At 42.9% G+C, this 16,907-nt stretch overlaps 1 protein-coding gene across 1 annotated transcript in view; it reads left to right on the top strand.

Annotated features, from left to right (window-relative positions):
- adcy2b (adenylate cyclase 2b (brain)) overlaps positions 1–16,643 on the top strand; it is a 159,618-nt gene extending 142,975 nt beyond the window's left edge. The window contains exons 20-25 of the mRNA XM_037693157.1: positions 7,865–8,023; positions 9,417–9,563; positions 9,737–9,844; positions 16,066–16,180; positions 16,266–16,390; positions 16,473–16,643. Coding sequence (XP_037549085.1) covers positions 7,865–8,023; positions 9,417–9,563; positions 9,737–9,844; positions 16,066–16,180; positions 16,266–16,390; positions 16,473–16,625 — 807 coding nt within the window. The 3' untranslated portion in view covers positions 16,626–16,643. The remainder of the gene's footprint in view (positions 1–7,864; positions 8,024–9,416; positions 9,564–9,736; positions 9,845–16,065; positions 16,181–16,265; positions 16,391–16,472) is intronic.
- The last annotated feature ends 264 nt before the right edge of the window (positions 16,644–16,907 follow it).

Raw genomic sequence — 16,907 nt, 5'->3', positions numbered from 1 at the left:
AGTGTGCAGCATGACAGAGGAGCTGACAGAGAGCAGAGCTATGACAGAACCCCCCCCTCAAGGTCCGGCTCCTGAAGGACCACCAGGCTGGAGAGGGTTCAGTCGATGAAAGTCTCTAATGAGGGTTTTGTCCAGAATATTGCGTGAGGGCACCCAGGAACGTTCCTCCAGGCCGTACCCCTGCCAGTCTACCAGATACTGGAGTCCTCTCCCCCACCTTCTGGATCGAAGAAGGCGTCGGACCGTGTAGGCTGGGCTCCCCTGAATGAGTCGGGCGGGTGGTGGGAGGTCGGTGGTGGGTCGAAAACATGGCAGGACAAATGGCTTGAGTCTTGAGACATGAAACGTTGGATGAATGCGCATGGACCTGGGTAACTCTAAGCGAACAGAGACAGGATTGATTATTTTGGTAATCAGAAAAGGACCAATGAAACGTGGTGCTAGTTTCTTAGATTCCACACGGAGAGGAAGGTCCTTGGTGGAGAGCCACGCTTTCTGGCCCACCTTGTACAATGGTTGAGGCGTTCTCCTGCGGTTAGCCCCCCCGAACGTACCTTTTGGTGGCCAAAATTAGGGCTCTCCTGGCTTTTCTCCAGACTCGCTGGCAACGTAAAATTGCGAGTCATGCAGAGGGAACCCGAGCTTCTCTCCCCTGGACTGAAAAAACAGGGGGTTGGAATCCATAGACAACATGAAAGGGTGAAATACCTGATGTAGAGGATGGAAGAGAGTTGATTTCTTGTTCAATCCAAGGGAGGTTGGACGTCCATTTCCTCGGGTCCCCCTCGCAGAGGAGCCGAAGCTTGGTCTCCACCTCCTGGTTGGTACGCTCAGATTGTCCATCCGTTTGGGGATGAAAACCTGACGAGAGGCTGACCGAGATCCCTAGCAGGTTGCAAAACTCCCTCCAGAACTTGGAAATGAATTGGGGACCTCGGTCAGACACAATGTTCTGGGGGAGCCCATGGAGCCTGAAAACCTCCTTGGCCATGATAATGCTGAGCTCCTTGGAAGAAGGTAACTTGGGGAGAGGAACCAGGTGGACCATTTTAGAAAAACGGTCCACAATGGTCAATAACACTGAATTACCTTCAGAAGGGGGTAATCCAGTCACAAAGTCCATAGCAATATGTGACCATGGGCGTGAAGGAATTGGCAGGGGTCGTAGCAGCCCGGCAGGTGGGCGATTGGAAGACTTGGCACGATTGCATTCGGGACATGACTTGACAAAGTGCTTGGTGTCCTCCGTAAGCGTAGCCCACCAGAATCGGGCGCGAATGAGTTGGAGGGTCTTGGTGATTCCTGGGTGACAGAACAACTTTGATGAATGGCATAATTCAAGAACCTCTTTTACCTTTTGATTGGGGACAAACAGGCGCCCCCTAGGACAGGTGGGTGGACGTGGCTCGGAGAGTTGGACTTGTTGGAGATCGAGTTCTAATTGAGTCAAAGAAAGACGTACGGTCTCAGGCAGGATGAACTCGACCTCTTCTGAGGGCCCTTCCTTGACCTCAAAGACCCGGGACAGGGCATCCGGCTTGGCATTCTTGGGCCCGGGTCTGTAAGAGAGGGTGAAACTGAACCGAGAGAAAAACATAGCCCACCTGGCCTGACGGGGATTGAGTCTCTTTGCTGTGCGAAGGTACTCCAGGTTTTTATGGTCGGTCCATACCAAAAAGGACTTCTTCGCACCTTCCAGCCAGTGCCTCCATTCCTCCAGGGCCATCTTGACTGCCAAAAGCTCACGTTCTCCCACGTCATAGTTTCTCTCAGCGGGGGAGAGTGCCCTGGAGAAGTAAGCACAGGGGTGGATCTTACCATCTATGCTGCGCTGACTGAGGATGGCGCCCACCCCGGTGCTGGATGCATCGACCTCCACAATGAATTGTTTCTCGGGGTCTGGAGAGTGCAAGATTGGAGCAGAGGAAAACAATGTTTTGAGCTTCTGGAATGATTGGTTGGCAACGGAGTCCCAGATGAACTTGGTCTTAGATGAGGTGAGAAAATGAAGAGGAGCTGCAACTGAACTGTAGTTCTTAATGAACCTCCTATAAAAATTTGCAAAACCGAGAAACCTCTGCAGCTGTTTACGATCCTTGGGCTTGGGCCAATCCACCACCGCTGATACCTTCCCGGGTTCCATGGATACTTGACCTGGAGAAATGTTGAACCCAAGGAATGAGGTGGACACTTGGTGGAAAGCACACTTCTCTGCCTTGACAAACAAGTTGTTCTGTAAAAGGCGGGTTAAGACAGCTCTGACATGGCGACGGTGAGAAATGCTATCTTGTGAAAAGATAAGTATGTCATCAAGGTAAACAAAAGCGTAAATGTTAATCATGTCACGAAGGACATCATTAACCAGGGCTTGGAAAACGGCAGGAGCGTTGGTGAGGCCGAATGGCATAACAAGATATTCATAATGGCCATCTGCGGTATTAAAAGCCGTCTTCCATTCATCTCCCCGCCGTATCCTGACCGAATGGTAAGCGTTGCGAAGATCCAGTTTGGTGAATATCTTAGCATTTTGGATTATATCAAAAGCAGAGTTCATGAGGGGCAGAGGATACTTGTTCTTTATGGTTATTTTGTTAAGTTCTCTATAGTCAATGCATGGACGAAGTGACCCATCTTTCTTCCCTACAAAGAAAAAACCTGCACCAGCGGGGGATGCTGAAGGTCTAATGATACCAGCTTGGAGGGACTCTGTTATATATTTCCTCATGGACTCTTGCTCGGGACCAGACAAAGAATATAATCTACCCCGAGGGGGGGTAGAACCTGGGATCAGGTCAATACCACAATCGTATGGACGATGTGGCGAAAGGGACGTAGCTTTTGATTTATTAAAGACCTCTTTCAAATCATGGTACTCTTTAGGTACCTGACTTAGATTAGGATAGGTCTCCTCATTGGCTGTGACAAGGGCTGGTGAACTGGGTTGGCTCTGAATACATGTAGAATAACACTCATTAGCCCATCCTACAATCTCTTGGTTCCTCCAATCGATTTGGGGGTTGTGTTTGCGTAACCAAGTGGAACCTAAAACCACTGGGAGTTGGGGTGAATCAATAACAATGAATCTGATCAGTTCCGAATGGTTGTTGGCCGACACCATGGTGACTGGAACAGTTTCAAGACTAGATTGACTTAAAGGATGACCATCTAAAGCGAGGACCTTATGGTTGTTAGGTGATGGAACAATGGTCAGATCTATGGATTTGGCAAAGGTTTTATCAATGAATTCCGTGTCGGCCCCTGAATCAATAAAAGCTGAGACGATGACGGGTTGACCACCCTTTATTATGAACTTGACCTTGGACTTGGACATGATAGGTGGAGAGGACTTGATCTTATGACTAAGACTCAACAGGAGCCTCTCTTCTCCTGCTGAGCCTTTTACTGGACAATGATGACAATCATGACCGCCTTGACCACAATAAAAACAGAGATGGTACCTCCTCCGACGTTCTCGTTCCTGGGTGGCCAGACGACTTCTTCCTAGTTGCATGGGTTCCGTAGCATACAGAGGATCCTGAGGGCTCTTGGTTTGTTCCGTTTTAGGTTCATGATCCACAAGGTGATGTCTGGTTCTGGACATGGCTGTGGCCTTGCCTCGACTCTGTTCACGGTCACGCTCACGCAGGCGAAGGTCAACACGGGTGGCCACCTCCTCCAGCTGGCGTAGGGATGAGGGATAGTCCATTGTTGCCAGCACATCCTTAACATCTTCATTAAGCCCCCTGAAGAAGGCGTCAGTGAGTGCGTGTTCATCCCAATGACTGTCTGCTGAAACAGAGTGAAAGTGAATGATGTATTTGGTTACAGAATCCTTGCCTTGTTTAATATCAAAAATTCTTCGGGCTGCCTCTCTCTCAGGGAGGATGGGGTCAAAAACCCGACACAACTCTTTGGAAAATTCAGAAAAATTACGACATACCACGCCACCTTTTAACCATTCAGAAGTCCCCCACGTCTTGGCTCTTCCAGCGAGAAGTGAGACAGCATAAGCTACTTTAGCATGCTCAGTGGGAAAACATGAAGGTTGCAATTGAAATTGAATGTCACACTGAGTCAAAAATGGTCGACATTGCTCAGGCTCACCTCTGAAATGTTCAGGGGGGGCTAACCGTGGTTCTCTTGGTGCAGGAGTCAACAGGGTTTGGTTGATGACTTGGTTTGACTGTTGGGACAAAGCTTGAAGAGAAACAACCATTTCCTGAAGCCCTTTCTCAAGTTTACTAACAGCCCCTTCTACCTTAGAGCACCACTCTCGGGTTGGTGTTGGATCCATAATGGCCAGATTCTACTGTCATGAACCAGAGGCCGGATCGCAAACAACAACAACAACCACTGAGAGGGTTAAAAGATTTATTGTGAAATAAATTAAAACTCTGGAGTAGGTCCGGTTCTGGGCTGGTTCCGATCCTCTGATTGGTAGTTCGTGATTGGGTAGTGTTGTAGTGGCGGGCTGCCAGTAGAAGTAGAACTGATGTTAAGGTCCACTGGAACGGAGTCCAACAGGCTTGCAACTAAAAGATAAAGGTTAGTAGATGCAGGGGGAAAGAGACTAATTGGGGAAATGAATCTGTGGGAATCAGATTCAGGGGTAAGGATAAGTCTGTGATACAGAATGAGCTTGACCTTTAATCCGTGATCCAAAAAACAGTCAGAAGGGAAAGGCAGAGTTCATACCGTGAAGTCAGTTGTTCAGCAGAAGTATCCAGTACGTGATCCAAAAAGAGAGTCAAAAAACAAGAGCATGAGTCGGTACCTGATCAGATGAGCAAAAGCAGACGAGGGCTGAGGCAAAAGCGTGGTCGTGGTCAAGGCAAGGGTCATGAACGTGATGAGTCAATCAATGGAATGCTGGAAAGTCTACTGCTGATGAGACAGGATAGAGAATCTGGCCCAGACTGAGAGGAATGAGTGAGCTTAAGTACTGACTGGACCAGGTGGTGGAGCTGTGGGATAATGAGCGGTGACAGGTGACATGAGTTGAGTGATTACTGAGTGTGCAGCATGACAGAGGAGCTGACAGAGAGCAGAGCTATGACAGCATGAGGAAAAAGCATCTGCCTTCACCGAGAGCAAGAAGGAAAAAAAATTAAAATTAAAATAAAAAATGCCATGTTTTTTAAGAGTGGAGCAAAATGGTTTAAATTATCTCAGCACTGAGCTTGTTCAACTGAAGTCAATAATTTTAGGATGACTTCAAATGTTTTACGAGTAGTCTTGCTCTTACCCATTCTTTTAAGTCTACGTCAGTACTAGATATAATTTTTACATGCTTTCAGGCGTTAAACTTTCTTAGAAATGTTTTTTGTCATCGCTAATCAAGCTTTTAAAGTACATTTCTAAAAGGAGGAGATATCAGGTTAGAAGAACACAGCGTCAGTGAGTGAGCTTTCCCTCATGAACAGATGCACAGTGGAGCAAAACTCATTTACAGTACATCCTCGTTAGCTGCTCTCTGAACAGCATTTAAAATGAGCTCCATTTCGTTTGGCCTACTTTCTGCACCCATTGGCGTGCTGTAATATCTCTCTCCATTTACAAGATACAAGACACAAATCATATAAATTACCTATCCTAACACACCTGGACATTTTTGTAGTTATTTTTCCATCCTCGGGATAGAAACTCAGTAGCTCAAGAGTTTAAAAACAACGTGATGTAACCTTTCAGTGTTGGTACCTTCTAAATTTGTACTCGTTTTCAAAAGAACGTTATGTGTGATCATTCAGGCTGCTAACAGCACATATAAAGCAGATCTCACAAGTCACACACAGCTCCACATGCACTGTAGGAAACAACCCACAAGTAGCTCGGAGCCTTCAAACATAGTGTTGTGCGAAAATGGTCTTCATGGAGCCCTGAGAGACTCGATAACACAGATCCAGGATGTCTTGACCTCGGTATGAGTCTTCCTCACATATGCAGATGTATTCAACGCTACCTCAAGCATGAATAACCCAAACGCACAAAAAAAAGCTGTGATGACTGTTTTATGCAAAACAGTCCAGTCTATTTCCTGGAGCAGTAACAGAGCAGCTGACAATTGTTTGATTGTCATTTTACTGATGCTAATTCTCTATGAAGAAAACAAATTCACTTTATTTTCACTTGTTTAAACTGGGCCTAGGCAGCACGGTGGCGCAACTGGTAGAGCTGCTGCCTCTCAGCGAGCAGGTCCCTGGTTCAAACCCCGGTCCAGGGGCCTTTCTGGGTGGAGTTTGCATGTTCTCTCCGTGCATGCGTGGGTTTTCTCCGGGTACTCCGGTTTCCTCCCACAGTCCAAAAACATGCATGTTAGGCTGATTGGTAACTCTAAATTGTCCCTAGGTGTGAGTGAGAGAGTGAATGGTTGTTTGTCTCGTTTGTCTCTGTGTGGCCCTGTGATGGACTTGCGACCCGTCCAGGGTGTACCCCGCCCCTCGCACAGTGATTGCTGGACATGGGCACCAGCGACCCCCGTGACCCAAAATGGAATAAGCGGGTAAAGAAAATGGATGGATGGATGGATAAACTGGGCCTAAAATGCAAAAGCTTTGCTTTCTTCTTGCAATCATTTAAAAAAAATAAGCAGCTTTTTAAAAATTATTGTTAGACCTTTATTTATACAGGTTAGTTCCCATCGAAGACTCATTTGCAAGAGAGACCTGATTACATACAACATACAGGCAGATGAGAAAAAGAGAAGAAGAGGATGGAGGAAGCCAAAAAAATGATGTCTCACACCATTTCCTAGCTGGGAAACAGTGTGAAAGATGAAAAATAAAAAAAGACCACTGCATAAATTTGCAACATACAATGACATCATAATACATTTATGCATAGTGGTTGACAAAGCCGGTGAGTTATCCATAAACACTCGAGAGTTCTGATAAGATGGTACAATGTCTATCAGCAGCATGGTTCTGATAAGGCCACATTTGTTCGGGGGGGGCGCAGGCACAGCTTCTAGTTTACGTATCCTCCAGGAGCAATTTGAGATAAGTTGGCCTGTCCAAGGCCAGCGGGGAGGTCAAATTCAGATAAACAACAATTGTTTGAGCCACCAGACTCTGTTTTCAGTCTGCCTTCAAGTTCTGCTGGTGCTCTCAATGGTGAATCCAAACAGCCAGATTTGTGGACATTCCGCTCGGTCCGAGCTCAATTTAGCATTCTCCAAGATTGCAACCTTCATGCTGGTGAGTTCCAGGAGCTGCAAGTGGCCTATGAGTCTCAGAAATCACGTCCAGCTTGTGGTTGAGTTTGTTAAGCATATGAGTCTGAGAGCTCGAGGCATGGATTAGTCCTTCACATAAGGCTGGCAGCTTTACCACGACTGAAACTGCTGCCGGCGTCTTCCTAATTTGTCGATATCCAAGGTATCCACTGATTCCAAATAGCAGAAACCCTGTTATCATAAATCCAATAATGTGCACATCTTCTACGTCCTCCATGGACAGAAAAGACAGACACACCATCTTCCACTAACTCCAGGAATCAATGACATGCCCAGCTGCGTGGGTCCGTTCAGGGCGTGAGGGCTCTCCAGCACCCTGTCGTCTGGTGGAAAAAAATTATCAACTGCATTAAGGGACCAGCTGACCAAATCCATTATAATTTTCAAGTCTGAAGAAGTGTAAAGAGAGGCTCTGAGGTTCACAGAACAAGAGAGCAAAAAAGCAGGAGGGAGGGTAAGAATGACCGTCTTCGTGGAATGTGAAAGAGAGAAAGGGAGCTTACCCCTGACATCTGTGGTTTTATAACGTCTGCTCTGTGGTTAAGGTCATTCTTGTTTTATTGCTGCTTTTGGTACAAGTTGCTACTGAAAAATTAGTTTTCTGTTTCTTTGTTCTTCGTCCTGCTGTTACAGAATGAGTATTACTGTAGGTTGGACTTCCTGTGGAGGGACAAGTTCAAGAGGGAGTGTGAGGAGATCGAAACCATGGAGAACCTCAACCGGGTTCTGCTGGAGAACGTTTTACCGGCTCATGTTGCGGAACACTTCCTGGGACGCAACTGGAAAAATGAGGTGAATGAGATGTAATAATAGCTTTAAAACCACAAAGATGGTCCAACAATCCTCAACCCCTCTCATTATTTCCCATAATTTCTTCCAACAATGTATATCAGTTCTTGTTTTAGTGGACCCACGAAGGCAATAGTATAGAAGAAAAAATTGTCATCTACAGTATATTAGCAGATCATGGGTCTGACTTTTTACTAAGTTATGACTCATTTCACCCCAACCAATGTCTCTACCAGCTGGTTAAAAGTCTTAAGTTAGTTTTCCAAATTTTTGCCAATAAAAATAAAACTCTTATGTTCAGTCTTTACACTTTAAATATAGTTTATAGACAAGTGAGCATTTTTGTCCTTGTTCTCTCACAGCTATGGGACATCAGAGTGCACACATCCAAATGCTCATTGACTTCCATTGTGTCTGAGCTCAGAATTATTATTATTAAATATTATTATTTTACAGTAATTTATCATATCAACCAGATGCTTGTGCCACTTACTGTTCAATACTTTATTTATTCTGACTTATTGTTTTTGCACAGTGACTGTTTAAAGCTTAAAAGGTGTTTGGTTTCCATGGTGACCGTAACGAGCCACTAGCAGCAGAGCAGCCTTACCATTTATTTTCCATTAATATCGCTTTACAATCAAGCTGTTTTGTTGTAATGTTTTATGCCTTTTTTTCATTTGTTCTTCTCAATTTGTATGTTTTTTATGATTGCCCACTGTTGTCTTCATTCTTTGTTAAAATCAGGTCGCTCTTGTGAACGAGTCCCCGAGGCTCAATGGGACTAACCTGTATAAATAAAGGTTGAATGAATTTTGATACCTGAAACTTTTTTGCCATTCTTTCAGCGTTTAGACATCAAAACTTCGGCCCAGATTATTACAATAGTGAGTCCTGAAACACTAAAGGGCTTTATAGACGAAAGCGGACGCCAGTTTGAATTTCAGGCATCCTTCTAAATGTCATCAGAAATCTTATAGTTGTGTTTTTTCTTTAACTGTTGCCATCATCATCTCTTTCTTTCCAGAATAATATGAATTAATTTCTCTGCCATAGCTACTCTGCATCAGCGCAGTGTGAAGTGAGACCTACTTTTCAGAGACACTATTCGTTCCTAAGTTTCCCTCCAGTTGCCCTGTTTTCACTTCTGGTTTTTTTACAAGATGAATGCTGCTTTTATTTATTTATTTATTTATTTTTGCGGCTGCTGCAATGGCCCAGTGTTCCCACAGAGATGATTAAAGCGTCTTCTTATTTATTTAAGGAGTAAGTGTCAGTATGAGGCATTTAGGTCATGGATTTTTGAGGCTCATTGAAACCACAGGCCATCTTTCTTCATCCTTCTATTCGATCTGTACAACACATCCGGTGTTTTCTTCTTCTTCTCTGTTATCAGGACCTTTATCATCAGTCGTACGAGACTGTGTGTGTGATGTTCGCCTCCATCCCAGACTTCAAAGAGTTTTATACGGAGTCTGATGTCAATAAGGAAGGATTGGAGTGCCTCCGACTTCTCAACGAGATCATAGCAGACTTTGATGAGGTAAACTTTTCTCTTACTGATAATCCTGGTCACCAAATAGAATAAAAAAAAAATCATCATAATCCTGCTGCTTTTTTTTTTTTTAAGCAGCGTTACAAATAGGCTTCAACAAAAGAAGCAGGAAGATATTCCATTGTTTAAATGAGAGCTTGTTGGTGCGGTTTTGTTCACAGCTGCTGTCGAAGCCAAAGTTCAGCGGCGTGGAGAAGATAAAGACCATCGGCAGCACCTACATGGCTGCAACTGGTCTGAATGTGACGCCAGGACCAGAGAGTACGCAGGCAAGTTTTTCACACGTTTACTCAATACAAGTTTTTAGACAGACATGGAGAGCTAATCATTATATATTTTTATTTAAATCTCATCTGATTAACGGTTATTGTTGGTTGGGAGGACAATATAAACTAGAGCCTGACCGATATGAAAATTTTGGCTACTGTCCATACCGATATTGGGAGGGGAAGCCTAATGCCGATAACTGAAAACTTGGCAGCAAATTTTTGAGCTTTGTCCACCACCAAGAATCTTATAAAACAGCAACTTTTAAACCTGTCTTGAAACAGTCTTCCTAATGTGCGTTCACATTTTCTATCCTACACCGTTCACGATAAAGTTATCAAGTGTGCTACAAAATTGTTTCAGCAGTCACGTATGGTGAAGGCCTAATTAGTATTGAAGTTTATTTGTTTATTTTTCTTTGTAGAGAAATAAAGATTTCAGACAAGCGATGCATTCACTGAGTACAACAAAGATAACGTTACTAACGCTGATGTGTTTTATCTCTACGTTAAATTTATTGTTATGGATAAAGTCTTACAAGGCAATAGCCTATGCTAGGTTATCTAAATGTTAGCTTGCTAACTTGAGAGGCATGTAGCTAATGACAAGTGGGTTGGAGGATTGAAGAGAATTTATTATTGTTGATTTGTTTTACAGATCAGTTACAGTAAATTTGTCATGCTCTGTTCAGCAAAATACACCACACAGTATTGCTCCCTGCTTCAGCTGTGCTGAAAATGAAAGTGAAACTTAAAGTGAATGGTCATAGTAGGCTGCTTGCACCCTCTGCTGGATACATTGTAGAATTACGCCTTTTGCCAGTAAGAACATGGCTTGTTCCCAGTATGTATATGAGACTACCTGGATAAATAAAGGCTAAAAAATATATATATTTTTTTAAATATCAGCCCTACCGATGCATCAGTCAGGCTCTAATAAAAACAGTGAATTAGGAACGGGCGTGTGTGGGATTCTGTCTGTATAACAACAAAACCACGAGTTGACCCTGCTTCAGTCTCAAGTACTGACATAAAAGTTTATGACAGCAGTTTCGGCCATGGAAAAGCTTCCAAGTCAGTGTGAAGGTTTGGTCCGTGCAGTAGGAACTCTGAATCATCTGGTTTACGAGCTAAACCGTAAGGTGGAGGCGATTTATGAGAATCGCAGGCCACCTGCGGCTTCTGGGACTCATCAGCGTGGTGGGTTCGACCTTGAGGGAGACTCATGGCATGGATCAGTGGAATGGAATCCCACAATTAGGCATTTTCAGAACCAGAACGTCCAGATGGACTCAAGGCTGAAGGAAAAAGTAATCTGTCTGCCTGAAGAAAAACAAGAATCAAGCTTATCTAAATCTGACTCCCCGACGGCCTCGGAGACGGGCCGATTATCAAATTTCTCCTGGGTCATGGGTAACCAAGGACAAAAAGCTTCAAGTGTATCGCACCCCCCACCCGGAGAACTTTCTGTGCAAGCTTATCAGAACTGACGGCTGAAACAACATCTTCAGAAACTGTGGCTGATCTGAAAAGTGCTCATAGACTAATCTCAACACACTTGATGTCAAATGCAAATGTAATCATGTTTTAATTGTGCTGCTGGTAGAGGTTTTTTTTTTTTATGTCTCAAATCGTGTCCTGATAGACAAGATGTGAAAGATCTTTTTTTGTAATACCACTGTCTACCCTCATGTTTCTCCCCCTTTTCCTATCTAAGATTATTATTCTGAAAAAGGATAAGAAGGCCACACTTAGTTATATTAGCAGCTTTGTGCACACGTCCATCTTTCAGACGACTGCATGTACATGTTCTCGTTGTATCTCGGTGCAATGATAATAAAGCTTATTCTGATTCTGATGTCTGCTCAAATGAGGAGCACAGTGAACTGTTTTAAACATTATTGTGATTTTTAAAATAAATGTACAAAAAGATATGAAATAAACAAAAATATGCAAGCATCCCAAAGTAAGCATGTCTATTGCACAGAGAGTTCAGTTGTTCGTTTTTTGTTTTGTTTGTTTGTAATGTTGAAAGTGTTGCGGGCCTCCCGAGCTGCTGTGCTAGCTGTTGCTAGCTGTGGGTCTTAGGCCTCATCTCGGACCCCAGGCCCCCCTCCAGCTCACCTGGCTCCTGGCTCGGACTCCCTCAGAAGTAGTAACTCACACTATCTCAATAAATCAAGGAAACGTGAATTCAGTTTACCAGTTGTATTAAATCAAGACAGGAGAAGGTTACAGTTTACAGCGCTGGCCTCTCCGATAGAATTCGACGCGAGATCTTCGGAAGGGGCTGGATGACACGTTGCCTTCCAACTATATTGGGCCTTGGCTCTGCCTTCTTCCGGGAGCGCAGCCTATCAATGTGGATAGGAGGGGCAGACTGAGTGGTCTGACGTGTCAGGAAAAATGGCACGGTGTAGAAAAAGCCTGTGGGATGTGGCGAGCCAATAAAGAAATAACAAATAAATAAAAGCTCTATTCCTTGACGGATATTGAATCCCTGGGAGTAGAGTTGTTGGCCCTTTTTAAACTGGTCAGAACCGGGTCATAATCTCATTATAATCCGTCTCTGAGCAGATCAAAAACCCAGGGTCACAGTCTAGATAGAATAGTTCTAAATTGACGTTAGCAAGTTAATCAGCTAATTAGTCAGGTTAGCAGCCCCAGTGGATAGCACTCAGTAAACTGTTTATTCTGCATTTATTTTGCCTCTAAAGTCAGAACGGATCTCTGGGAATGACTCCACTCACAACTTCACCGTGTTCCACTTACCACTCAAAAACACTGAAGGCTTTGATAATCATGCTCAGTAACAAGCAGCCATGTATGTCCTTCTCTGCATTATTTGGAAACATGTTTTTTTAATAATAGAGCTTTAATATATTATGTGTACAACTGATTTACTGAGCTACAAAACAAAAGTGAAAATAAACTGCTATCATTACATACAATTAGTTATTGTTACCACTTTGCCTTTGTGAGGCAGCCATATTGGATTTGGGGTTGGGGCTGGTCATGAACCAGGAGTCATAATTCTAACACTGAGGTGAGTTTCAGTTGATTTTTCTGACTTAAAACAAAAACAGACAGCTGAGTAAAGATGAAACATGCTAACTCTTGCAGCTCGTGGACAATATTTTTTAAAAAGGTCACATTTAAAACAATTAGACTGAACTTTTCTGATAGCCATGTCATAACTGGCTTTGTTTTTCACAGTGAAATACTGTAAAATACATATTTTTAATGAGGAAAAAAGTTTAGAGAAATTCCCCTCATTCAGCCATTATGCACAGATGAGTGACAGCTCACAGCTGGTGGTGGTGGTGGTGAGGGTTCTCTCGACATACAATCAAAGAAACCTTCACATCTCAGTCTTCTAATTAATTTTTAAAAAAATTAAACTATGGAACATTACATTTTTTGTGGTCCTGAAACCAAAGCCTTTTGAATTAGTAGAATACCTTAAAAATATTAATCAATGGCTACAATGAATTCATTCCTTCAACTTTATTTAGACATGTTAATCCCATTGAGCCTCGGGGACTCATTTACAAGAGAGACTAGATTTTAACAAAGAGTGATGACAACAGTGGACAACAACAACAACAATAGACAGTCATATAAGAGGCATACAGATTTTATTTTTTTTACAAATTAAAATAAAATGGCAACCAAAAGGACAGTCAAAAGGAAAAAAGTAGTGAAAAAACACCTCGATTATAAGGAAGTGTAGAAAACTAAAAACAAAAACATGTCTGCATTGAATGTACTGTTTTTGGTTATTTTTAAATAAAACAATTTAATAATTGTATTTAAAAAGTGTTGTAAAGGAGATTAGCGACTTTTTATAGTCGAACAATGTACTGAGTGATTCATTTTGTCATTATATACTTAGAACAGCTGAGAACAGCAAATAGGTGGAAGAGAACTTGGAGAGGTGGAGGTATGCACTTGAAAGAAGAGGAATGAAAGTCAGCCATAGTAAGACAGAGTACAAGTGTGTGAATGAGAGGGAGGAGGTGGAACAGTGAGGCTACAAGGAGCAGAGGTCACAAAGGTGCAGGACTTCAAGTACTTGGGGTCCACTGTCCAGGAAAATGGGGAGTGTGGTAAAGAGGTGAAGAAGAGAGTCCAGGCAGGATGGAGAAAGGTTTCAGGAGTGATTTGTGACAAAAGGGTGTCAGCAAAGGTCAACGAAAAAGTTTACAAGACAGTAGTAAAGCCAGCTATGTTGTATGGACTGGAGACAGAGACATGGACAAAAAGACAGGAGACAAAACTGGGAGTGGCAGAAATGAAGATATTGAGGTTATTAGGAGTGACAAGGATGGATAAGATTAGGAATGAGATCATCAGAGGTACAGCACAGGTTGAACAACTGGGAGATAAAGTTAGAGAGGACACACTGAGATGGTTTGGACATGTCCAGAGGAGGGACAGTGGTTTGGGCATGTCCAGAAGAGAGACAGTGGGTATATTGGTAGAAGGTTGTTAGAAATGCAGCAGCCAGGAAAAAGACAAAGAGGAGATATATGGATGCAGTTACAGAGGACATGGAGGTAGATGGAGTGAGGACAGAGGATGAAGAGGACAGAGTGAGGTGGAGGAGGATGACTCGCTGTGGCGCTGAAGAGGGAAAAGCTGAAAAAGAAGCAAGTGTAAAGACAATCCTCTGTACTAGAGAACAAGCTCTGTTGCTGATAGTGTACTAACGATACACTGGCTATGCTCTAACCAACCACAGAAGCTTTGTTTTATTTTACATTTAAATTGTTATTTTTATACAATTTACTAGTCCTTGGATTTCCCCCACTAATTATGTGCAGTTGCCTGTGGCTACACAGTCAGGGTACTGAAGCATCTTCATATAAACTGCTTTCCAAACATATTTAAAGACTAGGGAGTGCAACAAGATCAGCTACATCATCCATGCATGAAGGTTCATTGTTATGCTTCTGAATATGTGCAGTCAGTGTGAACAAATGAGAGCTCTGTTCAGACATCATGCAGTACGGTGCTTTGTAAAGAGATCTGCTCGATTGCTGGAGATCTTGTTTAATTGAGTGTTCATACCTCCCCATTAGGTGTTTGCTGCTGCACCCGACACGTTGTGATGTTACAACATGCAGTCGAGTTTACACTGAAGAAAAACATGTTTTTTTAATTATTAACGTTTTTTTTAACAATTGCGATTTTCAATGTACTAACCTAGAACAAAACAATAGAAGGCTTCTCTCTTATACTTGATTGGTGTTGATTTTAATTTAATTACCACTAATTGCTGATTTTTATCTGACTCTGAAGATAAGTGACTTAAGGCAAAAAATAAAGTTACAAAACAAATCAAAATATATATTTTGATTACATACTGTACTAGACTTGCTGAAAAATTGACACTATATGTCTTAACAACAAAGTCCATGCTCAATAATCCAGGTATACAATCCAACATTTTTCAGTCAGGTCATCTGGACAGTTTCTTTTTGTGCTGAAACGTTTCACCTTCCATCCAGAAGGCTTCATCAGTCAATGAAATACACAACACAAAACTGATTTTTCCCCCCCAAACAGCTCACTCCAAAATGGAACAAACCAGTTATGTTGGTGCTAAGACGGTGTCTTTGGCACGCCCCCTCCTCTGGTGCCAGCCCTCTTCCTTGTCGACAGTCATGTCAAACTGGTTCCAAACCAAAAAAGTTCATGCTCAATAATCCAGGTATACAATCCAACAATTTTCAGTCAGGTCATCTGGACAGTTTCTTTTTTTTTGTTGTTGCTGTTGTGTTTCCTTGACTGATGAAGCCTTCCAGATGAAAGGTGAAACATTTCAGCAAAAAAAGAAACTGTCCATATGACCTGACTGAAAATTGTTAAGAGGCTGGAGAGTGTTGCTGGGGAGAGGGATGTCCTGGTTGCCCTCCTGGACCTGTTATCTGTTGGGTCAAGGAGCTCCTTGACCCAACAGATAACAGAAGAAAATAAATGAATGGATTTATATATAAACACGGAGCTAGTTTTGTATTCTATTAAACTCAAATAAAAACTTTCAGACAAACCTGAATGCAACTTTTTAGTGGAAAACATACTTACTACCATGAAATAGTCTTTCCTGTTCTGGAGCATCATGCTTTCATCTAATCCACAGTTTCTCAAGCTGAACAGATCCTTATACACAGCGCAGAATACACCTTTGAGTTGTTTTCTTCTCTCTGTACTGTCCTCAGGAACATGACAGACAGTACATGCACATAGGCACTATGGTGGAGTTTGCCTTTGCTCTTGTTGGGAAGCTAGATGTCATCAACAAGCACTCTTTCAATGACTTCAAACTTCGAATCGGTAAGAATAACCTCCCACAACCTAAAAATGGGGCACATTTGAATGTATCTAGTCAATTAAGCTGTTCTTTCTTTCTTTTTGCTAGGCATAAACCACGGGCCAGTTATTGCAGGAGTAATTGGGGCCCAGAAGCCTCAGTATGATATCTGGGGAAACAGTGTTAATGTGGCCAGCAGGATGGAGACCACTGGAGTGCTGGGCAAAATACAGGTACAAGGTCTTACAAAATAACAGAATACCTCACAATCTGCCTAAAACTGTGCTAATCTTATGTATCTTTCATACAATGCAGGTAACAGAGGAGACGAGTGGTATCCTAACAAACCTTGGGTACATGTGTTCGTGTCGCGGCATCATCAACGTGAAAGGCAAAGGAGAGCTGAAGACCTACTTTGTTCACACAGAGATGACCAGATCTCTGTCACAGGGGACTGTGATGCCTTGAGCACGCCACACAAACAGAACAAAAAGACTTGAAAACACAATTGCACAAACAAAAGTGGGACTGACTGATTTCTCATGCTCTGTAAGTAGAACTCATTACAAGAAGCCAGCAGTGGAATGGATCGACAATTGTCAAGAACCACTTTTTGTTCTTCGCAACTCGTAGATCATGGTCAAGGTGCATCTCCACAGTCCTTCAACTCTGCACTATGGGTGGTTTTTGCCTCTTTTGAGTGTAACAAGTACTTCCCTCTGAGGAGTCTCTTCACTGTTTAAAGGAGTG

Source organism: Nematolebias whitei, chromosome 19 (assembly GCF_014905685.2).
Source record: "Nematolebias whitei isolate Nwh7 chromosome 19, NemWhi1, whole genome shotgun sequence".
Classification (NCBI taxonomy): Eukaryota; Metazoa; Chordata; class Actinopteri; order Cyprinodontiformes; family Rivulidae; genus Nematolebias; species Nematolebias whitei.
Note: the sequence above shows the minus strand (reverse complement) of the source record. Positions and strands in the feature narration are given on the sequence as shown.